A 26,215-nucleotide genomic window follows, 5' to 3' on the forward strand; every position below is an offset into this window, starting at 1 on the left:
CTGGTTAATGTGGTTGTATGCAACATTTTTATTGTGATTATTAGTGGAATATTTGGTTCCATGTGGGTCTGTGGTGTCTATTGTCTGAACACTGTGACAATCTTGCAGAATATGCTAACAATCCAGGCATGACCCAGATAAGGATTTGTGTAGATTAGCAGTGGTGGCCTCTCTGCAGGACAGAGGAGCTGTCCAGGGTTCTGACCACTTCTTCATTGCTCTGGTTCGCACTGAGGAAGTACGGTTTCATGGCTGTGTACAAGCGTCGTAAAAGATAGACACATCATTCAGCAAAACATCTTTGAAAAATGGTTTTGGTCTGATCTTTTTTTTTTCAGTGATGCATTGTATACACAGCCAATCAATAGCTTCAGTAATTGCCATTGGATCTGAACTGCAGCATGTGTGTCAATGAATCTCATCCTACCACTGCATTATATTGACCCAGCTCTAGTTTTCACCTCAACCTAATTCCACAGTTGTAATGTGGTTTGCTCTAATGAAAACACCAGCACAGTGTCAAGTTTGTTCAGTGCTTTATGGAACAATTAGAAGATGCTTGGACAATAAAAAGCACATGTTTAAGTAATGCAAGAGATTCTGGAGTGAAGAGAACGGTGCACAGCAAACGCAAAAGAAAAACAAACAAGTAACTGAGAGTGATGAGATGGGAGAAAAAGATCACTCAGCCCAACAGAGAATTAGACACAGCATTATACAACAGAGAGGATCATTATTTCTTCAAGCCAACCTAACAAAAAGCTGAAAAGTACAGCCCTTCAAAGAAGAACCTTTGCAGCTTCAGTACCTAATGGTATAGCTGGTTACCGTAGTGCCTTTCACTATGAATAGCTCATTGTTTTCTTCATGTGAAAAGTGAAAAAAAGGCGACAAGAGTGCTCATAAATTAGCCCTGATGCAGTCGTGCGGGAGCTTTATTGCCCCTTAGTGCTGTGGTTCACAGAATGGGCTGCATTTTATTTCTCTGGTGTAAAGAGTACTTTCCTTGCTGTTTGAATGCCGTTTACTGCAGTCTGTTTCCAATAGTGCCTTTGAAATTTCATGATAGAAATGGAAAACAAAGAATGTATGACATGATAACACACGTGGGACCAAACATGCATCAGACTGATGGTTTGAAGGCTGTTTTATGAGGTCCTTTAACTTTTTTTAAATTCTCAGAGCAACTCTTGAGCAAGGAGGGGGCCTAAACTTTTACCCTAGTCAGTAGGTATGGTTGAGCCCCAGATATGTGGCATTATTTTAAAAAACGATTTGTTAATTAAATTAAAAAAAGAAATCCAGCGGAAGCTAGATAAACTGCATCACATATGAGACTGTGAAATCTCTTAAATTGTTGGTATGATCACTCTACTGATGGAAGGTTGAGACAAACCCAAGTCATTGCTGCTGGACTGTTGCAGTTTTTCCAGTTGCTAAACATCTTAGCATTGTGATTACTGTCTGACATTATAACGTTGTGTTTGGTGGGCGATGTGAGCGCATGTGTAATGAGATCGACCACAAACATTATCCCTGCATGATCTAATGTGTAGCATTTCATTCACTCATTTATCAATGAATGTTTGAAGAATATTTCTTCTACCTCTTTGTCTTTCCACTATTTTCACATTTGCTTGCTCCTCTGCTTGCATGTAAACCTCTTAAATGTCCTTCTCCCTACTCCTAACAGTTTTCCACCTTAGGAGCTCGCTTAAGGGCTAAAATGTCATGTGAATATCCTGAAAATTGCATCACTCGGAGCCACACTTTGTACCTGAAAAGTATGTTCCTTGATATCTCAGCTGATTTGGCTGTTATCAGGTCATTAAGGGCCGTTATCAGTGGTGATAAGCACCATAGATATGGGTAAGTAGGGGCCTGCCACATTAGGTTGAGGCTTATCAGGCCATGAAATGAACATTTCTGCCAGAAAGGACTTTCAGCCAGCCCCGGGTGCAAGAGAGTCTGCATGTAGGGTTATAGGAGGGAGAGTAGAGTCAAACACAGGACTTCTACCCCGAAGACTGGGGTAAGAGCAAGATTTGAAACCAATATTTATGCCTAACCATGATCTTTTTCTAAACATAATCACATTGTTTTTGCACCTAAACCTAAGGAAGGTGAAACCTAGAAAACTGGTTACGACCATTGTGTGGGCTGACATCGGTCTTCTGAACCTACCTGTAAGTGTAGCAGACCCCTATTGGCCCATGTCTATGAGGCTTACAACCACAAAACCACATTACAGCCATTTACAAGGCTGATAACATCCGGATCAGTGGATCTTGTTTACAAGACTAATAAATATACCCAAAATGTCCAAGTCTCTATCTAAGCACTGTTAACTAACAATACAAGCTACAACAATGGGCCAGTCTGCACAACAGAGTTGCAAAGTGTTTTTTAAATGATATTCCTATATTCCACAGAAACACAGGAGTTTCCTGGATAATGTAACACTCCTACACACTCATGTCATAACTGCAAATCTTATCTACTGATATATACTATTATAGAATCAAAAAGAATAAAAAAAAGAATCAAATAGCTCCACCCACTTATAAACTCTATACCAGGACCCTGAAACTGAAGCAGCTAAATGGAACTCAGCCATCATTAACTTTGTTATTTACAGCTTTAATTTTATCTCAAGCTTGACATGAAAAGGCCTATTCAGTAGCAGCAGCAGTGTTTGAGATCACCCTTTTTCCACCCTTATTTTCTTACATTAAGGGGCACAATGATAGAAACTCCACTCAATTCAATACCATACAGCCACTATTTATGTCTCCAGAATGGTGATAGAGTTTAATCAGCACCAAAGCACAAAAAGAAAGCTTTTTGTATCTGCAAAGGCAAAATGCTGCATTTATAATAACCACTGCATTGCCACAGGAGACAGTTACACACCCAGTAGAATATCAATGTATAATTTCCTAAATGTCACTGGGTTATAGCTGGAATTAGAAGTGTGACCATTTCTTAGGATGCCACATTGATCTGCTCAAAATTGTCACACTCCTCAGTCCCAGATAGCTAAATCTGACTGCTGTTATGAAGTTGCTGAATCAAGTGATGGTGGTCAGTGAGGCGTTTCGTTACTGTACATGTCTTTAGCTGCATTACTGACATACTGCAGCGTTCTTCATTCCACCTGCTCAACAAAATCAATGACCCAGTGTTTTTCTGTCTTCCAGGTCTGAATGTGACTCCTCAAGAATGGTCAGGTATGTTAATGTTGCTTATATTCACCTGCTCTGGATTCAACGTCTGCCTGCATTTTTTGTAGATACTCTCTCTTAAAACACAATCTCTCAATCCTGTGCCTCTTGGTCAAAAAAAGGCTTTGGTGAAGACGCGGTGTTATGTAAGTCTTTCGATTTGAGTGTGCAAAGCTGAATATCCTGGCATCATGGTGCGAGCCAGAGTGAGAGGTTTTCCTCAGTCTGAAAGATTGAGGCGGGCCTGATGTGGTGTTATTGGTGTTTGTGGATATTACAGTGTGGAGGAAATGATGAGATTTCATGTCAAGTGCAGTCCAAGGTCGCATTCCTCTGTTGTTAGCTTGTACACTGTTTGAGCCTCAGTGGCTGGAGATTTGTAGGGGTGTCTCTGCTGAGTTAAGATGTGGGCTGATTTAAAACTGTAACGTGAATCCATCATCGCTGTGAACGCGGCTAAGAAATATTGCTTGCGTGTCGAGAGTAGATGGGCTTCTCTCGGTGGTAAACACACTCCTTATCTGCAGCTTCTCTCTTTAGGGATGCCTCTCAGTGGGATCCAAACAGCCTCTGTAGCTGTGTATTAGGAGCCGCCAGTGTCTAGACAAGTTGAACGAAGTGTAGTGGAGCCTGTCCCGTGTTTTAGTGAAAATTTTTCAGGCCATGTCTGTTCTTTCCTTAGGTTCTCGACTGTCTGCGCTCCCCAGGCCACTTTTATTCTGCTCTAAATGTACTATAACAAATCTGAAGCGATTCCACTGGGCCACAGCCTGTAGATGTGTGCCAGTCTTTGTCTTTGTACCATCACAGTAAATGTGTGTGTGTGTGTGTGTCAAATAGAGATGTGCATGTGAAGTTTGTCTGCCACTCAGAAGCATGCCCACCAACAGCAGTGTACAAAAGGAAAGAAAAAAATCCTTGCAGAAAATAGGTTATATGAAATTCTAATATAAATAGTTCGGTTGAAATTCTTGTATCAATATTTAATAGTTTTCTTTGGTTTTAGGGTTAAAGGTAGGTTGGGTTATATTAATCACACTCAAAACACTCTGTAAGCTGTAATGATTTTAAGATTCAGAAGTTAGGAGAGTGTTTTTACTTACAAAACTTTGCCTCAGGTGAAATTGCTTGAGGACAAAAGAGGGATTTTTCTGAAATAACAAACAAGCCAGTGTTTTCAATTATGTAAGTCATGAAGTGTTGTTTCACAATAGACAATTATCAGTCAGCCTTACTACCACATACAGTATTGATAATTCCAAATTGGCAACAAATGTTTAATGAAAATCATTCAAAAAAAGTTTTTGTTTACACTTTATTTTTTCACCTTTGAAATTTGGCATCATGATCTTAGTCTGACATTGCCAGACCAAATTGTAAATGTAAAGTGATCTAGAATCTCCCAGTTCATATTCAGTTTCCAATAGGCATTATCAACGGGTTATTCACGTTAAAGTAGCAGCAAGTATCTATTTGCTATGTGGAGTAATGCTGTCCTGATCAGAGAGTGGAGCCACGCTCCTTCTGCGTGTGTTGTAATAGCTTCTCGGTTGTTGTGGTAGATGGTCCGGTCACATGTACGTGCATTTGAGTCCCTGTGTGTGTAACCCACTGGCTGAGTCATCGATGCCACCCTGCACTGTGCTTTTATGGTGGTCACTGCTGACAAGTCTGTCCTGACCCACAGTGCTGTTGTAAAAGCTCAGCATCCGCACTCTTGTTCACACCTTTAGCTCTGTCAGCTCTGCTGCAGTTGTTTGCAGTGCTAGCACCGTGAGCTGCTAGCTCCAGCTCAGCCACCTCCATGTAAAGATTTGTGCGCAGACAATCTGAATTAGACTCTGAATCATAGATAAGCTATAAATGTTGTATATAACTCTTTTAAACTTTTGCCAAATCATGTCGAAATACGGCAATCACATAAAATCAAGAAAAGCTTCAATTGCTGTTGATTTTTCTTCTTTTAGCAAAAATTTCATTAAATACTAACTTGATGGCTTCAACAGAAAGTTCCACAGAGGGTCTGGCAATATAAAGATACTATATCGCATCAAGATATAGATTATATATCATCTTAGATATTGGATTTTGTTATATCGTGATATGGAATGGTTTTGAGATATATTGAGGTGTTTATTGTGCATCGAGATATAGCCCTAAATTATCGCAACATCATTTTCAGCCCATATCACCCAGCCCTAGTTCCACATCAGCTGCAGCCATCTTCGTTGCTTCGTGCTTTCGAAAATGCCTCAGTGATGCTCCTTTATATGATCATTTAAAACGCATCCCATATTGGATAACCTGTTGTGATTGGCCGGCATGTCTCAGGCCACTTTCCATAGTAGATGGGGACCAGGCGCATCTGCAAATGAAACATTAGCTCACAAATGAGTCTGTGGCAATCATGATGTGGCTGACACCAGTGCAGTGTGCTGTATTGTACGGTAATGTACAGTATTTTGATATAATGCTCTCTGTTATCACCCAGTCCACTGTAATGAAAACTGACTGAAAAAATCATTTTCCATACCTAAGCAGGGGTTATAATATTTATATTGACACCAAAGAAAGTTCTCTTTGTTTACATGAAATGTATTTTTTGCAGGTTCTCACGGGTGCTGCTGCTGCTGCTGCTGCTGATGGTAGAATCTAAATCTAAAAGCACAGCAGTAGAAATGGAGCACAAGGCTGCAGAGGCAAACAATCCCATCTCACCAAACTGATGCTTTGATGTGGTTGGAAACCCTCCAAATGGCAGCAGCCCTCTGCATATCGTTCTTGGTTGTGAATTTGGCCATGGTTCCTAGAATCTTCCCCTCATTAATATCAAGCGTGGCGTGCCAAGACAGTCATTGTGCTACTGCATAAGCCGAGGTTCGATCCCCACGTGCGCATCTCTCCACCGGTACATTTTGCATCATGTGACTTGTTTGGCAGCTGCATACATGAGTTGGATGCACAAACCATGATATTTCTGAATTAAAGTGATTGCTGACTTCTGCTCAGCTTTGAGAAAAGACATGATGGCACGGATCCTGCAAATTAGTGAAAAGCCTCAAGAGCAGCTCATCTTCTACCATGTCAGGTGCAGCTGGTGATGCTGCAGTAATGTGAGTCTGCTCAACATTTGACTCATCTCTATGAAGATAGCAAGGCTGAACAACGATGTACACCATGTTTTATGCAAGACAGATTGTAAAACAGTTTATTAAATTGTGTGTAAGTGGACGATAAAGAGGGACAAGACTTTACAAGTGGATGAATGAATCCATCAATAAACAGCAGTTAATAAAAAGATATTACATAATTAGACAATACAAAGAGTGTTGAATTAAAAGATTTTATAAATACATCAGTGCAATAATAATACATTTAAAGGGACATCTACAACAAACAATAAAAAATCAGGTAATACTGAAATAAATAGTGGATTTTAATAATTATCTCACACAAATGTAACACTACAGCCTTTACATGTGAAAATAAATGGTTATTTTTTTATTCTAAACCAGCATTTTAATTAAAAGGTTGTCTCCCCATTTACCTTTTTTTTTAAATTTGCCAAATGATTATTTACATGGCAATCTGGGGCTTTGCCGATTTGCCTGTGATGCAAACAACAGCTCTCAGAGAGCTGCTGTTGTTACGTCTCAATGTAGATCAACAAAGCGGTTCCCCTACAAAGCTGCATTCATTTACAACATGCTATAGAAAACAGGCTCATTAGCATTCAAGAAATACTACATTAATACCCAGATAAGTGCTGTGTGTCCTATATAGATGAATGAGTTTTTCTCTTCCTCCAACGCTGTGTTATGTAGTTAATTATGGAAGCAAAAACAGGTCGCAAGGATTTAAATCTTACGAGTAACTCGACTGAATGCCTGAATGAATGTGAAATGTAATCAAGACTTAGTTCTTAAATCTGGGGTAGGCAGAAATCTGGAAAAGCAAAAAAAGGTCAAATTGATATGCTTGTGCTTCATACAGTAATACCATGTTTCCCATACATTGATTTACTTAATAGTATTTCATTGTAAAGTTCCTCGTGACTAATCCACTCAGCCCATATTTACGCAGCTCTCTCAATGCAACAAGTGCCTGTTGCATAGAGAGAGCAGCTGTGCCTTGTTCCCCGCAGCTCCGGATCTTAATGTGTAACAGCAGCAACAGAAAGCTTGCAGATCTGGTGAGTCGAGGCTGTCTTAGGTTTCCGCTGGCTGGATTCAGGTTGCTGCAGCTGCTGACTGAGGGTGTCTCCGCAGCTGATGCCTGCTCTCCCCCTCGGTGAGGTGGTCTATAGTCGCAAGGAAGGAGGCACAGGAGACACTGTGATTCCAGGCTCTCGCTAACGTCAAACCTTTGGCAACGGCTAGTAAAAAGCCAAAGTATTTTCAGCATTTACGCTTTGCTGATAATGATACATGTTTTATTGCATTTAATGTCAGAATCTCTTTTAGAGTCTCTTTTTGATGAGTGTGTCTTGCATTTTTGGGTTGCTTTGCAGTGTAGGGAGTTGCCTTTACAGAACAGTCAATAGGAGTTTTTTCTCTCTGAAATGATCAGTGATTGGCCAAAATCTCTCGTCAATGGCTAGTTTCTCTAAACCCTGAAAGCAGAGCCAAGAGGAGGTGTAGAAGTCTATTGTTCTGTCAGACTACTTTAATTACAATGCCCAAAGTTTATTATGGGATTTTTGACCAGTGATGCCACAACTAAACTACCTACCCCAGCTTTAGGTTGAAAATGAAACTGAATTTCCAGCAGTGAGATACTTGACTTAGTTTATGTGGTTTGAATCCCTCTCCTTAAAATCCCAACTAGTTTCAAGTTGTGCAATTTTAAAGATTTATATATTTTTTTTGCCTCCATGATCCTGATGGAGCTCCACTACTTTTCTCCCTACAGACAATGGAGCAGTTAGCCTCAGTGAATTTTCTGTATACCATTGCCTCCCATGCATTCCCCATGAATACAGTATACATATCTCAGTGTAATTATTCAGCAGCATGACTTTAAAATGAAGCAGCAGCCAGTTCCAAATCGCTGTGACCATTGCTGGGAATCTCTATCAGTCACATGATTTATCTTGGTTCCGAGTTCCCTTTTGTATTAGAGCTCAAAGCTGTTTAAAAATCACTACAACTGCCAACACAGCACTCTGCTGACAACACACAGCAGACTTACAGTCACTTACATCTCTCACCCTGTTAATATGCCACACCATGTCACAAGTGAGCCCGGCTGTTTAAAATTTTGTGTGTTACATGGCTTGGTAGGTTTCATTATCATTAATAATGGAAAAGCCACTGAACTTGGCACAGGCGCTATAAATAAATAAGCCTCGCTCCCGAAGGATTGCTTTGCACTGGTTTGATAGAAGTTTGAGTGTGTGTGTGTGTGTGTGGAGAGAGATTGGCCCTGTCGGTGATGAGGGGATTATTCTCATACACACTCCGTGGCTAATGAGAGAGGAATAACAACATGGCGGTGTTTAATTGGTCTGCTGTTCTGTAATCAGAATAGATGGCTTCATTCAGATGTGATTAGAACCTGGGTGAGATAGGCAGGCAGGCGCTCAACAGCCTCGGTGACCTGCTTTTATTGGATTGTTCCTCAGTGAACGTCTGATGATAAGATGTTCTCCCGCTCCCTGATGCACTCTTGTGCTGCACTCATTCATAAACACAGACTAGCGCACGACGAAAGCCTACAGCGGCAGAGTAGTCCGACACTTTGTCGCACCATTTGCAATGAGAGTGCAGGATGAAAGTGCTCTTGTCTGCCGGTGAGCAGTTTTTGAAAGTCCATTTGTGCTCTTGTTATTTATACCTGCTTACTTGTGCTTGCTGAGCTCTTACATTGTGATGGATGGCAGCTGTTTAATTGGGAGCCTCTGAGAACAGAGAGGCAAACTGAAATTTGAAATTTTATTGCTTGGAATGATGTATCCATGAATTTGGTACTTCTGAGCATTGCACTCTCTGTTCTTATTGAGCTTGTTTGTTCAGTCTGGATGGGCTATATATCGAATATATTCAATGTATCACGGCTTGTTCCATGTTGGATATATACAACAATAGTATGCAAACATCAAGTATAAATTGCCACATCATTTTTTAAACCACTGGCATGAGATGTTTTGGCTCACACACACTCACACACTCACACACTCACACACTCACACACACACACACACACACACACACACACACAAAGCGGGGTATTTGCAGGGCTCAGTCCAGACCGCAACTATTCAGTTGCATTTTGCGACCATGGAGGACCACTGCAATTTGCAAATACTATTAATATATGAATTGGAGAGCTGTTAGTCTTTTCCAGCTCACAGTGAATAATTCATCATGCTTAACAGCGCCGCTGTAATGCCGGGGCCACGCTGCATGTGTGAGCAGCACGTGACAAAAACCTCACCGAACTGTTGTGGCTGCCATGCTTGTGGTGTTCACACTGGCAGTGCTGTCGTGGCGCTGCTGCAGAGTTGCCTGCTGTTATAACTACTGTTAGGCACATTTTTCACTCTTTTATGAAGGCGTGCAAGCTACTGCATTGTCAACAACATGGTCATGCAAATATTTCACAGTAAAATGATTTAGTCAACAACCGAAGGGATTCTTTTAACCGAAATGTTGGTTCTTTATTTTGAAAGAGAAACAGGAAAGGTAGAGTAAAACAGATACGTATGATTGATTTTGTCATGTCTGTGACAGATGAAAACATTGACATTGTAGTGAAAAGTGGTATAATGTCAATATAATTATCAAAAGACCATTTTTACTGTCTATTTTTTGCTGAAAAGTGTATGCATCACGCAGAAAAATCGATGAGACTCCTTTTCTTTAGATGTGCCGCTGAGCCCTACCTGGACCACGCTGCTCATGCAAGCAACCCTTCAAGGTACGGCGGTAACAGTTAAACTTTCTGCTAACTGCTAACATTTAATTGTTAATTGGAAGCTTCAAATTCAGGTAAAAAACATCAACACTTCCAGCCTAACACAAGCTGGGTCCTTCATAATAAAAGCACCATGGGTTCTGCTTTGATTTATGTAATTATAACAGTATTTTATTTATCTTAATATATGGCAGTAGCTACTTTACTTTATTGTAGCTGTTATTCATTTAATAATTTTGCATTTTAGTTTTCTAGTAGTTTAGAGATTTAAAAAATATTGAGATATATATATATATTGTGCATTGTGATAAAGGCTTAAAATATTGCAATATTATTTTAAAGCCATATTGCTAAGCCCTAGTTGAGACGTATACGACGGCCAGAGCAGCTTGCAGGAGACCTGCAGAAGAGTGAGTGACTGGAGATATTGTGGAGGAAAGCCTCAGCAGGGTCTGTGGCTTTTATTCCCTGTAATTCTCCACAGAGAGTTGAGGAAACAGAGAGGCAGGGATTATAAAGCCCCCCCATCCCTCCCCATTATTGTAGAGACGACAATGAGCTGAATAAAGCTTTGCTGGGCTGTTGTTGTGGAGGTCAAAAACCTCTCAAAGTGTGTCTCAAAACAACACCGGTAAGCAAAGTGTTTCCAATCAATTCAAACATTAATTCAGGCCGTCTTGTTGTTGTATTTGATGTAGAAGTATTGTGGGATCATTTACAAAGCAGAATGAAATGCCAAAGAAATTAGCATAAATGGGAGCAAGGAGACTGCACTCTGGCAACTTCCCCCGCTTCTAACAGATGAGGCATTCGCCGGAATAACGATAGAGCTGCAGTTTTCTATCTACAGGCAGGACATTACTACAAAACAGAACAATGTGGGGACTGGAGTGTGCTTAATTCACAGTGAAATCTAACCTAAAAAGAGCTGGCTGGTCCTCAGATGCACTGACAGCACGTGTCAGGGCAGCTGAACTGATATTAGTCTGCAGGGAGGAGAGGTGACGGTGCTGTGTTTCAGGGCCGATCTAGTGCAGTCTCTTCACCCTCAGCAAGCGCTCTCCGCAGGGATCACACAAACCTATCGTCTTCTCTCGTCTCCTTTGCCATCTCTTGTTGCCATGGAGAGAGATGCTCAACTTCTGCGGGTATAGGACACCGAGCCTGCTTGTCTTTGTCCTTTTGCGAGTCCCCTTTGACTGAGCAAACTGGATTTCAGGCCTTAATCAGGCATTGTTCCGAAAACATTTCCCTCCACAGGAATTAAACAAAACACAGCGTGTGTGTGCAGTGTATGGTGAAAGAAAGCAAAGACAATGAAGGACATGGTTTTTAAGTCGGAGAACATCTCTCCCACGGTGCAAAGAACTGCCAATTTTTTTATGAATTGTGGGTGTTTGTGCATCAGTCATTGCACTGACAGGTCTGAAATGAGGAGTGAGTGTTTGACTCTGCAGCACTGTAACAAATGGAAGACAAGAAGAAAATTCAGACTAATCCAAGGTTCACAGCTCCCAACTCCGCCAGAGCAGAGACATTAGCATTTCTTAAATTAATTATTCATTATGCCGAAACAGCAGCAAATGGCAGCACCCAAGACACAATTAGCCATTGATATTACTCAGGCCCTCAGTGCAGGGTTTTTCATACAGAGCCTGACTACAAGCTGTGTTTGGGAATGAAGCATGCTTCTATATTTGAATGCCTTTACAAAATACATTTTTGTGAATTAAAAAAGTATCAAGTCTCATGGAAAATTATGACGAATATGGTTTTATTTGACTGGAAAATTAGCAATTATTCTTTCAACATATGTACATGCAGCTCTCATAAATCAAACCTGCTATGGCTATCATTACTTATAATGATGGCCTATAGTGATGGGTTTCTGTACCGAGCCAGATGCGGCTTTTGATGAAGACCTCATCCCCCGAGAGCGATGGGTTGGTTTTTTGACTGCAAATTGAATGCCTGAGAAGACGTGCCTGGCCTGTCTGAGACAAGCAGCCCAGCTCAGAGAAAAAAACTTAACAAACAATAGATGAGAGAGAAACGCCTCAGTGGAAATGGTATCCAGTGGAAGGAGATGAGAAATGTCTGAGCAATGATCAGTAGAGGACAAAACCGCTTTAACTGCAGTACACTGAGCACAAACTATAAAGCCTCACAGACACTACAAAGAAACCATTCCCCTTTTATTTTCTTTGATCAACCCTGTTTTGTTTCTTTTCTCCCTAAAATTGTGACATAGTCGCATTTTATGAGCTTATTTTAAAACTGGCCAAATATAGAAATGTTTAAAAAAAAGACCAGAGTCAAAAATAGATAAACAGGTATTTTTGGGAACAAAATCTGACAAATTAAAGTGTATGGTACTTTATTACATGTACATGAATAGTTTTCCAAAAGACATGTGGCAAGTTAATTTAAGTATTCACAATGTGTATGGTAAAAATGTCTGTTGTTACTGCAAAAAAATGTGCTCAAGTACAACCTAATCGCACTGCCAGATGCACTGAAATGAAGTCAAGAATACACTATGTTGTACAGATACAATAAGTTGTACTAATTGTGTATTGTAAATACATTAAATTCAATGTTGGTACATCCGCCAACTAGCAGGCTTTGAGTCTATTAATCATGAGCACAAATGGAAATATACTTAGATAACTACAGTTAAGTTATTGTACTTTTGTACAAGGATTTGTGAATGAGGTCACACAAACCGGATAGCTTCATAGAATAGCTTTATATGTGAATTCATATTTAAAAAAACAATGAAAATATGTCAGGTTAAAGGGATATTTTGCTGATTTTTAACCAGCTTTGTATCATAACAGTGGGGGTAGTATGTGTAAATGAAGTGTGGTAAATCTCCCTGCTCATCTCGGTTTAAATTTTCTGTTTACATTAATGCATTTTTTATAGGCCATGCAATAATTATTGATCAGATGTTTGTTGTTGAATGTAATAAGTCGCCAGTCACCGATCTGATCAGAGGGATTGGTATTTTCCCTGACCAACGCATTTTTTAATAGATTGGGATCAGTTATTTTGCACAAGCACCCTGCCCAATCATTTGTATACGTCCACTGTTACAAAAGTGTCAAGTAGAAAAAGTAGAAACTCTTTTTTCTTTGTATAACTTAGGCAGTTGCACCACTTGAAGTGGAATTGATTTTTTCTTTTTCATTTTTAGTAAACTAGTTTTACTATAAGACTGTAGCAAGCAGAATTGAAACCCAATTTTTATTTGTTGTGACTGGAAATGTTAAAGTTTAGCTATTACTCTACTTTGAAGTGGAATTGTGATGATATTACTAATTTAAAGTGTTCTGTACTTTTGTTACAATGCTGCACATTTGAAGACACATTTTTCATTGTTTAATTTGTTACTTTGTTAAAAAAAAAAAAGCAAATCCTGCACTCAGATGAATTGTGATAGGAGCCATTTAAAATATTTTTAGTTTGTTTAAAAACCCTTAAGGAACTGTTTGGATGCAGCCTTTTTTCTGTTAAACTCTCAGTAATATTCACTGCATTGATTTTAATAACTTTAAAGTACTTGAAGCGCACATTGTGAAGCAGTCAGACTGGACTGAAATATGTAGAAACAAGCAGGGGCCTGTGGGGCAGGAAATGCATATTTGGAGACATTAAAAACTAACAAATAATATATAGTACTGTTTCAAAAGTAGTCATCATTTATATAAACTGTACATTACATGAGCAACAGTCATTAGGCCAAAGCACGCAAACGCTAATCTGGTCTTTAAAGTGTAATTTGTAAGCACTTTACAAGCTCATCTCAGCGTTGCTTTTATGTGACATTAGTGATGTTGTGTGTTATGGTGTGTGCTCAGGTTATACTGTGTAGTTAGTGGTTTGAAACCTCATGTTTCAGACCTTTTGATGTGATTTTTCCTGTAAAGACTCCACTGTTACCTTGAGGGAAGTACGATACAGGATTTCATATTACCAGGTTTGCTACACGACAGAAATATGATGCAGTTCTCTTCACTTCATGTAAAATGAAGTACACAAGTGGTAAAAACATGAAAGTCACACCACCCCTGTGAGAATGTTTTTTAAGGCAAAAATGGTTGATTTAAATGCAGAGAGGTCATATAACCTCAAAAGGTCTTTATCATCTGCCCTTCTGTGTCAGCTGTCTGAGTTGTGTCCTGTTTATTCCTCTGTAGGAGACATGCCTCCCTTCCTGTCGAAGTCACAGAGAACCCTGTGAGGTTGGTGTCTGCAGGCTGCAGAAGAGTCGACCCCTGCCGCAAATGGAAGTCAGCTTCCTTTGGGTACAGTAAGATGTTATTTTTACGACTATGTGCTTAATATTTGTCCCATGACAGCATTTTCAGCACCATGGCACTAAAGTCCTTTTCTTGTCTTACTCTTGCCTTTATAGTGTCTAAAAGTCATCGCAGTTCATATTGAATGGCTGATAATTAGCCTTTCTGTGGCAGATATATCGGTTGTGACAGGTTGACGGTCGCAGACTTTGCAGCGTCCTAATGTTTGAGTCTTTGCAGCTGTTCTCCAGTCATCAGCTTTTATGACACAGCAGTTTCAGTGCTGCAATGTTGTTTTCCTGATGTGCACAATGAACTTCAGTGGCCAAATGCGCTGTAGGAGATCATTAGGCTTAGCCCTTAATGAAATATGATCCCTGCGTATAAGAGCCTCCTGCTCACCCATTAGCCTGTGCTGAGCTCGGAGCTACAGAGAGCTGCTCACAAAACAAGGAGAGATGAGTGCAGACAGCCGCATCGGTGGGACAGACTTAGGGGGCTTCAAAAGGCTGGAGAGAGTTTCAAAGACACCTCCTAGTGCTGTGTGCTTCATCATCAAAAAGCAATGTGCGCCTAATCCATAGCCCACTTTTGGCTCATGTGCAGCCCAAAAATAAATCCCAGTGCATAGTGGGAACGTGTTCTATTTTTAAAGAGCAGTGTTCAGAAGTTTCTGATGAGTCGGAACATCTGTGAGTTGTTTTTAGACTTGGGTAACGTTGCAGAAATGAGGAATTTGCTATTTCTTGCTGATTAACACCTCACTCATTTTGTGTTCTCTCTGATTGTCCCCGTGTGATTGTTGCGCTGTAAGTAATTTTCAAGCTCAGCTGAAAGCTAATAGGTTAAATGGATCATGACTGTAAACAAGATGATGGCTGTGATCGGCGGTTGATTGTTTTCCTCTCCAGCTCAGCAGCATTGTTTGCTTCTGTTTAGACTCAAACAGACTCACTATAATCAACCACTAATTACTAGCAATGACAGCCAAATACTTGATCATTTTCATGTGTTTTAGATGGTTTCTTTATTATTGTTCCATTGGCGTAATCATGCCAATAAATGCCAGTAAATGTCAGAGATAGTCTCTGTTGTAATCCAATTGACAGAAAAATGTTGGCATTGTACTTTTCTGCAAACCTCAGATATGTTGCATTTGTATTCTACCTGACTTAGAATTATGCCGGTTGAATCGGATTTGGCTGTTCAACATCAATATTCAGCCATGGAAGTCATGGAATCAGGAAAAATCCTTGAAAAATCACAGGGTTTTGTTGTGTGCCATGACATTTTTAGAGTAATTTTCCATGAATAATCATCCACACGATGTAACATATCAGCAAATGTATTTTCTGTGATGTCAATGCAACCTAGTCCTGATATGCATTGATATGTGACGTTTTTTTTAACATTACATACGTTCTTAATTTTCTCCCTGCTTTCCGTTTTGTATGCCAGCTTGCTGAAATTATGTGTGAGGAGAGTCTGAATCGGAGATGTTTGAAAAACGCTGTGCAAGTGCGGCATGAAAATAGATAGTGTATGATTGGTTTTTGAAAAGTCATGTAAAAGTTTTGAAATTTAGTCCATGACAGTGTGTGGGTACCCTGAAATACACACCCACTCACACTCACAGGAAACGTTAAATAACAGGACTGAGTAAAAGTTGCAGCATCAATCAAACAGAACGCAACATTTATCGCAAAGTCCTTGCACTGTCATGTTTGTTTTTACGCATTATTTCCTTTAGAAAGACAGGAAAATCACTCTACATGAAGTGACAAAGGTCGCTGGCCAGATCCGAATCCAGGATGTAGCAATTCTGTGGTATTTGCTGCAGGGCTGTGAGTCACAACCCCCCCCCCAACATTTTTCACATCATATCTGAAAAGAAATGTGAAAAAAATGTGGGGTAATCATTCTCCATTGAATCAGGGGAGCTGTGTGAGGCTCTCAGTGAGTGATTGATCATTGTGTATTTTCTGACTGTGTTTATGTGGCATTAGAAGGAAGGGAGGAAGTGAAATATTAATTATTGTGCCATTTGTGAGCTGCTGTGTGCCGTGCCCTCCAGTATGCTGAATCATTCCACTTGTTTTAGATGTTTTCAGAGAGCATATTGGAAAAATTTAAAGGAAACTTTAATTATAGGAAGTGTTTGTAGTTGCAGCATTACGCAGCAGAGTAATGTTGCAAAAAAAGGATGATTTGCCTTTAATTATTTCAGCCCAATTAATTTGACTTTTTTTCTGTTTGATGCTGTCGTTGTCTAAAAGTTTCAGTAATTCCTACAGACTTTAGAAACGGACGTAAAGAAGCTAAGAGGAATTAATGGGGCAACTTTGGTGTTGAAGCAGTGTTCACAGAGGCTGGCTCACACAACATGCTTTATGCCAGTGTTGGTGTGATCTCAGGGGACGACCAATCACATTCAGCGCCGGCAGAGCAGGTTGCTATAGACTATAATAGCAGAAACATACACCAGGGATTCATTTGAATTGTTTCTTCTGCTGTATGCTCTCTTTCCTTGTTTGCACTCCTCTCATATTACCCTGTATCTGTTCTTTCGTACTGTTTACCTCGTTTTTCCTGCCTCCCGCCCCAGCAACAAAGCAATCACATGCAGAAGTAGCATTTGATCAGCTTTATATACGCTGGTAATGTAATAGCTTAAAGTGTGATGGCTTATTTCCAGTACCTGCATGTGCATATTCGAGTCAGTGTAGTTATTATGTAGCAGTTGAACCACTAGGTCTGATGATTCTGCTACGAAGTCTGCTAAGATGATCAGCTAAAGGAGCGTCAAGTGAATTACCTCAGAACTACAACAATCAACCCACAAACTGTTCAAATTGATTGTGTTCACTTCTCTATACGGTGTAATAACCAGCTCTTCCGAATGCTTAGAGCACAGTGCAGAACGTGTATCACCGAGTTTTGTGATTGCAGGATTTGTTCAGTCTAATATCAGCACAAACCACACGTGGTTTCTCTCTCACACAAGCAGTCATTTCAGAAAAAGTGATAGTAAAACATATATTTTTTTTATCAAGCAGGCTTTTTACACAGACTACGGATAAGTTTCATGTTCCATTTTAGTGTTTTATCCAACATGCACTTATTTAAAGCAGCTCTCAGTGATTGCAAAAGAAAAATAAGCTTCATGTGGAGCTGCAAGTCATGATTATTTTCATTATCACTTAATCTGTCAATAATTTCTTTCCATTTATCAACTATCCTATGCAAAATTTCAAGAAAATTTATGAAATTGAATGAATGAATTGCATTGAAATTGCATTAAAACAAAATTGGAATGCTGCCAGCTTGTTTTCCCATGTCTGTTTATTCAATTTACACCCGGTATCTCTTCACAGCTGCAGACAGGGCAAGACTAACTCTCCGGGGCTTCAAAAACTGGAGGCTATACAGCAGAAAGTAGATACGTAGCGTTATATGCAGGACGGCCTATTGGGAGTGAGACTTATTTTGGCACAGGCCCAAAGAATGCGCCCGCTGCCATGGATCAACTTCCAGTAAGCCAGTTTAGTAGCCGGGGTTTCATTGCGGTTGATGGTGTTAGTCGTGATGATGCAAAATAGCTGTGATAAAATTAGCTCCAATGCTAAAAACAAGGCGGGCTAGCAGCAAATCCACTTGATTCAGGCCAGCAGAAATCTAACAGCAACATACATTTCATTCATTCGCTACAGCAGGTTGATTTATTAAAAAGAAGATTTACTTAATTAAGTGACTGACTTTAGGAATCAAAATAAGGATTTCTATTTTTTTTAGGGTGATGACATCATAAAATATCACATCATACATTCAAAACTGCATTCAAAAACCTCAAAACACAAAACATTTCATACAGCCCCAGAAAAAAATGCCCATATCAAGTTGTTAGAGCCAAACTTGATGTCTTTAAATGTCGTTTTGTGCAGCCAGCAGTCCAAATCCCAAAGACAGGCATATATATTTTAGAATACACAGAAAAGCAACAAATCTTCATATCAGAGATGTTTAATTGAGAAAATATCATGAAAAAGCTTGATTAGACAATTAACAATTATCAATTACAAAAATTGTTGCTGATAAATTGGTTTCTTTAAAGAACATACTGTGTGTGAGTTTTCCCTACCCTGGTCCAGTTGATACTGGGAAAAAAATAGGAAAAAAATATTGGCCTTGGACAGGGAAATGTTTCTGGTAAAGTGAATCTAAGTATACACATCACCCAGTTAAAATACTTGGATGTAGAAGGTGTGATAAACAGAATATCTGAACCTGAACAGAGGTGGTAGATTATCTCTGCATCAGAATAGCCCAACTCAAATAAGCAAACATGTTCTTCAAGGTGTTTAATGTCTTTCCATTCTGGACTTGCCTGCAGTTCTCGCTGGCACAGTCCATCAAAAGCTGGCAATAAAACCTGGGCCTGTACTCACCAGATCGCAGGGGGAGGGGTTATTGCGTAACGAAATGCAGAGCATAAAAGCGAAATGTTGAAACAGTGGAAAGTGAATTAATAAAATGAAGGAAGGTGATTTTCTTTAAGTGATGAATTATAAATTGGATACTTCCAAGTTTCCATCAGCTGCAAAAATGGCTTAACTGCCAATATAAGTAAAAGAGGTGGAAATGGCTTCTTGATCTGCTACGCTTTATTAAACCTAATTTAAACTTGGCAACTGAAGTACAGCAGCAAAGAACAGCGAGCATAGTTTATGATGATAAATAGGTCAAAAGAAATCAGCCAGACCAAAACATTTAAGTTCACTTACATAGTTTCGGATACATTTTTGACAAGGGAAAGACATAAATCATCTCATCAGCTCATCATGTAAACCACCAGGACAAATTTCGGTCAAGACCAATTTGACTGATATGTCAGCCAAAATTAGATTATTGGACGTTCCTAGAAGTAAATACAGTGGGAGGTTGCCCCTAAACTCTAGAACAACTCTGCTCCGACTACTGAAACCTTTAAGTCACCATGGAAGACCCGCCTCTTCTTGTTGGCGCATGATTGATTTGAGCTTTTACACCTTCATTGACTTTATCTTTTGTTGTGTCTCATTCTCAGTTGTGCTGTGATTTGTTCTCTATTATGTGTGTTGTTCTCTTCTGTTCTTACTGATGTTTGCCTCTGTGTCCATCTGTTTTGGTATTTAATGCCTGTTTAGCACTTTGGTCAGCTGTGGTTGTTTTCAAATGTGCTCTGCAAATAAAATTTGACTTGACTTGACTGGACGTTTGCAAATATATCAGCATGACTGTATTTTTCGGCCAATACGTAACAAGAAATTGCAGTACAGAAAAAGAGTTACAATGTAACCATTACATAGTTTATTCACCAGTGGGCACTGATACATGTACATTGATTTTTCAACTTTTAAGAACAATTATTGGCAGATCTAAATATCGATATTAGTATCAGCCACAAAATTCTAATTTTGCTCAGGCTATATCATCCCAGTCGCCAAAATAAAATGCTGACATGTCATGTTTTTGCAGACCATAGATATGTTACATTTGTAAATTTCATGTATATGTATCATATCGAAGTTTCTAACGTGGCGTATGAGCTGATTTTGCCATCAGTAAGTGGAGGGGATGGTGGACGGCATAAGATCTTGGTGAGACGACTGTAATACAGCTGACCACTGTTGGAGGCCACCAAAAATAAAGCCAGCTGATTTATAGGGGTTGTAGCACCAAGTTGTTTTTGTGTCTTAAGATAACCAAAGTTAACTACGGCCTTCTTCTTCTTCTTCAATGCAAAGAAATGTAAAGTTTACAAATATCTGCTACAAAATAATACAAATATTACATATTCAGGGTGTACCAAAACGTACAATGCCAATATTTATTTTGGCGGTTGGATACCAACCAATCAGGGGAGCAGTAGAGTGTGTCCCCTGTCATGTCGATGGTGAGTTTACTGCTTCTTTATATCCCAACACGGTCCTGGAGAAGATTACTGTTAGTCTCTAACATGTTTTCTATTTCCCCTGGGGCAACCGGATGATGTTAGTCTTGAGCCTTGCTTTTTAGCTTGGGCAAAATTTTTGTGACACAATGGGAAACATTGGCCACTGCAATCAAGGTATGTCATTATGTGCCGAAGGCCGATGGCATTCAACAAGGTGAATATCCGCTGATAGTAATGTTCAGTTGATAAATTGGTATATCCTAACTGACAGTATTTTTATATGTACTGTTATCAGGGCGTCCTTGTAAAAGAGCTGTTCTCAATGGCCTCCCCTATTAGGATATAAATAATAATGAGGATGATAATAATTAGGATAATGATAATAATATTAATGATGAATAATATTGATTAATGGTTTGAATTTAAAAAATCTTTCTATAAAAATCTAAAATTACCAAAATCTTACAACAGAATAGTAAAAACTAAAGTCCACAAAAAGGGGCAGGATGATATTCCTGAACCTGCAGAGGCTCTGGATGGGTTTTGCTTTGAGCTTTAGAGCAACCCTTGTCTTTTTGGGGCCGTATGTCCCACATACCAAAAATAACGTCAACAGTACAATTGATTATGAAGGCTGTGAAGTTCCTTTTGTATTCCGCCCTTTCGGTCTCCATTATTCCCCCATGTCCTCCTCTGTAATGATCTCTCCCACCTATACTCCCCACATATATTCTCCTATACTGCTGCATATAGAGTCCATTATAAATAAATATCTCCTTTTGTGCCCAACATAATGTACTCTCCTGCTCGTATTGTCTTCCCATGACCCCTGTGTGTCGAGTCTGCAGCAGCGAGGTGAAAGAAAGATGTGTGTTTATGTCAGGTTGAGAAAGTTAAAGTGGAGCAGTGAGCCCGGCCAATGGGGATGCAGGATTGCGGCTTATTGTGAGACAGGATAATTGGTCTGAACGGTTTACTGAGAGAGAAGAATCTGAATTCATCTGAATTCATGTGGCTGCAACATGAAAGGAAATGGCACAAAAGCAGCCTGTTGTGTATTATCTGACCAGATCTGACGTAGGAATATAGATTACCTCATGAATTACCATGACGAAAAAGTGTGTTTCAACTCATCGGGGTATTGCCCGTGTGAAGAAGCTGCTGTGTTCATTGCCTGCAGCTGCCCTCTAGTTCAGTCCTGTCCAGAGTTAAGACCTTTCTGCACCCATGAAACCCAGTTTAGGGCTGAATGATCTCCTCTAAATACCCAAGATGCTCCCCTTTTCCTTTCTCCTCACTTCACACCTCTCTTTTGCTTTTTTTCTTTTCAGCTCAATCAAAAGACATCTGCTTCTCCGTATTCTTTCAATGAACAGATGAATAATTTTATTTTGGTTACATGCATCATGAGAAACAAATTTTCTCAGTCAATAACCAAAAAAGGAATCGATTGAAGCCCGTTTTTTTTTTTTTTAATTCAATAGATAGCAACACAATTTCAAATTAGAGTCCATTCCATAACTTGACTTCCAAAACTCAAATATTTTACATTCGTTCTCAATTTGCATGTTTCAAAAATAAACCTCCTAAAATATAATTTCCTTCTATCAGTTAAAAAAAATTCATTGTAGAAGACTTTTTTTTTAACAATTTGAACTTTTTTCCAATGTTTTTAAATTAACAATGACTACAAATTTAAGGGTGTAGGATAAAAAGATAGATAGACAGATAGTCGATTCATGATTGTCAGCTTTGTGTTTTTACCTAAGAGCTATTTCCTGAGTTTAAATTTAGGGTCTACATTTGTTTTATATGCATTTCCCCAAATTTCAGCATCATAAGACATTTATGGCATTACAGTTTTTACAGACTTTTCTTACTAAACAGCGCCCTTGTTTTATAAAACCAAATAGCGATAGCGATTTATATAATATAATTTAAAATATTTTATGTGCAGCTTCCAACAAAGTTTATGATCTATAATCACTCCCAAAAATTGTGTTCCACATACTCTTTCTTTCATTCTCATTGAGTAGTTGTCAGCCTGAGCCTTTCTCTTTCTGTCTCCTTAATTAAGGAAACACATCTGACTTGATGAAGAGATACATGTAAAGGCTTCACAGGGGTAAATGTAAAGCTGGGGTGATCATCAAGTGTAAATCTCTCCGCGAGCTTTTATATCCCTCTCTTAAAGCTTCCAGGGTACGACCAAAAGGTCGTAAAGCCGCTAATACTGCACTGCTCCGTTTATTTGTGGACGGTGTTCTGATTTGGCGTCTGACCATTAGCACAGATCTGAACCAGGAACTCCATTTCGTGTATAAATAATTCAGATGCTTTATGATATTCATTATGGCAACTGACTATTTCAGAGCAGAACCTGTGATTATCTCCGGGCCCTCTAATAATACCACTGCAGAGCCTATTGATTCCTGGGAACTGCCTTCATGAGATCACAGACCCCCAGCCTGCCCGCTGCAAACAGCCAGCGTGCTATTTGCTGGCGGTTGGAGGCAGAAAGGCAGCTCACGAGGCTGTGATCTAGCCGCAGGGGTGAGTATGGTGGACAAGTAATACATGCGGTAGAAATGGAGAAGTATTGCCATATGTGCTGTAGGTTCATGAACCCTGCATTGTTTCTGCTATAGCGTGTATCCAACTGCTTCAGTCAAGGCTTTGAAAATATCAGAGGTCATTTAAAAAAGAGCTTAACGACACAGTAAACATTTATTGTATGTGGCAGCAAACAGTCCTTGGGAAATGGAGGAGCAGTTGCCGTGTGAGTTAGTGTCGGTTTTTAAAAAAAGCAGCAATGAAAGTGTCTTCCGCCTGCCGTAAAATTCAGCCAGTTGTATGAATTCTTTTCTTTATTGGCTCTATTTTATTTACTGCTATTAGTATTGTAAAGTTTTGATTTCACCAGATGGGAAATCACAACTGCACAATGATTTAATGGGCCTATGAAACAGAGAGCCCCTTCCATAATGTGTTTGAACTCTTGGGAAAACTCACAGTTTGTCTTTGAAGTTCTTGGCTTCTGTTTCCTCATCACATTCTCCAAGAGTTAATTACAGGCTCCGTGCTGCGCTATGAAGCTGGATCACTGGAAACACACAGTTTTGATTCTGGAGTGTATGCGGCCATGTGACTTATGATAAGTTGCTTTGACTCCTAAGTAACAGAGGAGAATTTTGGGCTCTTTGTGCCGTGTGCCTTTCATTTCACTCAGTTCTGTTGTTGATCCTTTTGGAGAAATGCATGAATGTGTGTATTTGCATAAGTGTGTGTATTTGCATGAGTGTGTGTGTGTGTGTGTGTGTGTGTGTGTGTGTGTGTGTGTGCGCGCCTTCACTGTTTTGCATTCAGACAGCCACACCACACACAAACAGTTATGATGGATCATGACACAATTCAAAAAAACACTGGCCAGAAATCTGTTTTGAGAGTGTTTTGAGTCCCTGTGCTTCAGAGCGCTGCAGGAATGAGTCTTAAAACATGGAAATGAGAGAGCATTTTTTCACTTCAGGTTCTCGTTTCTCAGAGTTGTTGGGTTTTTTGGGTTTTGGTTAGATTTCTGAAATAATGTCTGTGGTTTAGACAAGCCTAAAGGGGACCTATTATGCTTTTTGGGTTTTTTCTTTATTGTTTTGTTTAGCATTTTTGTGTTTGTAAAAGGTGTCCTTAGTAATAAAGCTCAAAGTCCAAACCAAAGATAGCTCTCTGTCCTTCAGAGGACACTGCTCCTAAGCTGCCTGAAACAGCTCGTTTGAGTTTCAGTGTTTACTTCCGTTTATATCCTCAGTGATATCACAACGTAACAAATAGAATAGAATGTGCACTGGAGCCAGCTGACCAATCAGAGCAGACTGGGCTTCTTGGGAGGCGGGACATAAGCCAGACTGTTTCAGGCTTAGTCTACATGTATATGGGTATTTTCACTGGTGGTATTCAAAATAGAATCTCCGTCCACAACAAAACACAAATGTGGGCTGTCAAGCGATGTCAAGCTCATGCCAAAGCAACAGGTGGTGATATAACGTTTACCATAAGGCCACGTTGGCCAATCAGAAGCCTGAAGTCATTACTGGAAAACAACAATAATAATGGCGCATCACAGGGGAGGCTGAAGTGAAGTTACACACATTCTGTGTGTGTGAACAGCTTAGTCCAATGTGCATTTCAAATATTATTCTAGCTTTTAAACAAAATTGATTAATTGAAACAAATGAATTAATAATGGAAATAATTATCTGTTGCAAGCCTTCACACAAAAGTCCAGTCAGTTTCATATTGCCAAGTATCACAAATCCCAAATTTGCCTCATTAAACTTGAGTACACATTAGCTTTGTAAAAGAGAGTATACTATACACTGCATTTCATCATTTCATACACCTCTGTGGGGAAAACACACAATAAATTCTGTTCTCATTGTTCAAGGTCTGCTTGTGTGGCGACTTGCGAAGACGTCACCAAACACATTGTTTTCTCTAGATAATGTTCTCTAAAGCACAGTTTGTTCTGTGCTTTTTCGAAGACGAGAGCCACGAATCAATGTGGAAACACAAGATTACCTTGACTCGGCATTAAGCCATAATAACCAAGATGTTCTTTGACACACTATTATCATTGCAGCCAACACACAGCCTGCTGGTGGCTGCGACCTTAAGCCCCCTGAATCATGTTTCAGCCAGCAGACCCTCACAGTAATTGGCCATGACATTATCCGTGATATGGTCATGACTGGAGACATAGTGCACTTGTGAAATATTAATTACTATTTCTTTCAACAGATGGAGAAAAGGCCCTCTTTCAATCTGCAATCTGTATGCATGAAAAAGCATCTTAATTGTAACACACTGTGTATTTTTGTTATAATTCAGAAAGGCAGGTGTTTGTGTTTCAGTCAAGGTTGAATAAGCGCCGTGTGCCTGGAGAAAATGCATCTCTTCAGCAGTAATGAAAAGACACCCGCCTGTCTAGCGACAGAGCACAGGTGGTACATCTCAAGACAAAATCATGTGTGACATCAGTGTGATTTTGAAAGCCTCTAGGTGTTACAAGCGCAACCGATGCACCTCGAGTCCAGTGAAAACATGTCGGAGCATCCTTTTTTCACAGCCAGTGCTTTGCTCTCACTGTATTACCCATTTCCACTGTCCCTGGAAAATTAGATGTAGTGAGAGATTAGTGATACAGTGAGAATCTCGCACATAGCTTATCCTTTCATCAGTTCCACGCCACAGTAATATCAGCCAAAAGGGGTATACGTGTGCTTCAGATCTATCTCGCAGTCTGATAGGAGGCATTTGCAATTCCATAGCTCTGAATCACCGCTCGGATCGAGCAGAGGGAGGGCTCACAGGGAGAAGGTGAGGGAGCAAGGAGTAGCACACTTTTCCCCAGGAAATAAGACTAGAGAACCTGATCACTTGTTCTCAGCTGCTTTTTCAGCTCTGCTACTCAAAGACGAGGGATTTGTCTGTGTATGTGCAACGAGACATTAACAAGATGCTGCCGCTGCTGAATTGTGTGTCGGGTGAAATCTCCTGCAAGTGGGGAGCAGAAAGTGCAGATGGTGACAGAGGGATTAGATTGTGAGAATAGATTTTCTGTTTTCCTTTCATGAGCCACAATAAAACATAAATGAGACATGCAAGAGCAGCATAACCTGATCAAGGAGCTCTGGAATATTTTTTCATTGTGCCTTTGTATGTGTGATATTGAATATTGATGGCATAATAAATACTAAATCTCCTTCTCATAGGCCTTTGACTTTAGATTCACATGCAATATATTGGAAAATACACATTTATCTTTTTTCTCCTTCTTTGTGCTGTAT

General features: G+C 39.7%; 1 protein-coding gene across 2 annotated transcripts in view; it reads left to right on the plus strand.

Moving 5' to 3' along the window:
- LOC121947354 (IQ motif and SEC7 domain-containing protein 1-like) overlaps positions 1-26,215 on the plus strand; it is a 116,745-nt gene that overhangs the window by 18,611 nt on the left and 71,919 nt on the right. For both annotated transcript variants that reach the window (XM_042492367.1, XM_042492362.1), the window contains exons 2-3: positions 3,201-3,230; positions 14,342-14,449. In XM_042492367.1, coding sequence (XP_042348301.1) covers positions 3,201-3,230; positions 14,342-14,449 — 138 coding nt within the window. The remainder of the gene's footprint in view (positions 1-3,200; positions 3,231-14,341; positions 14,450-26,215) is intronic.

Source organism: Plectropomus leopardus, chromosome 8 (genome assembly GCF_008729295.1).
Source record: "Plectropomus leopardus isolate mb chromosome 8, YSFRI_Pleo_2.0, whole genome shotgun sequence".
In the NCBI taxonomy this organism is placed as follows: Eukaryota; Metazoa; Chordata; class Actinopteri; order Perciformes; family Serranidae; genus Plectropomus; species Plectropomus leopardus.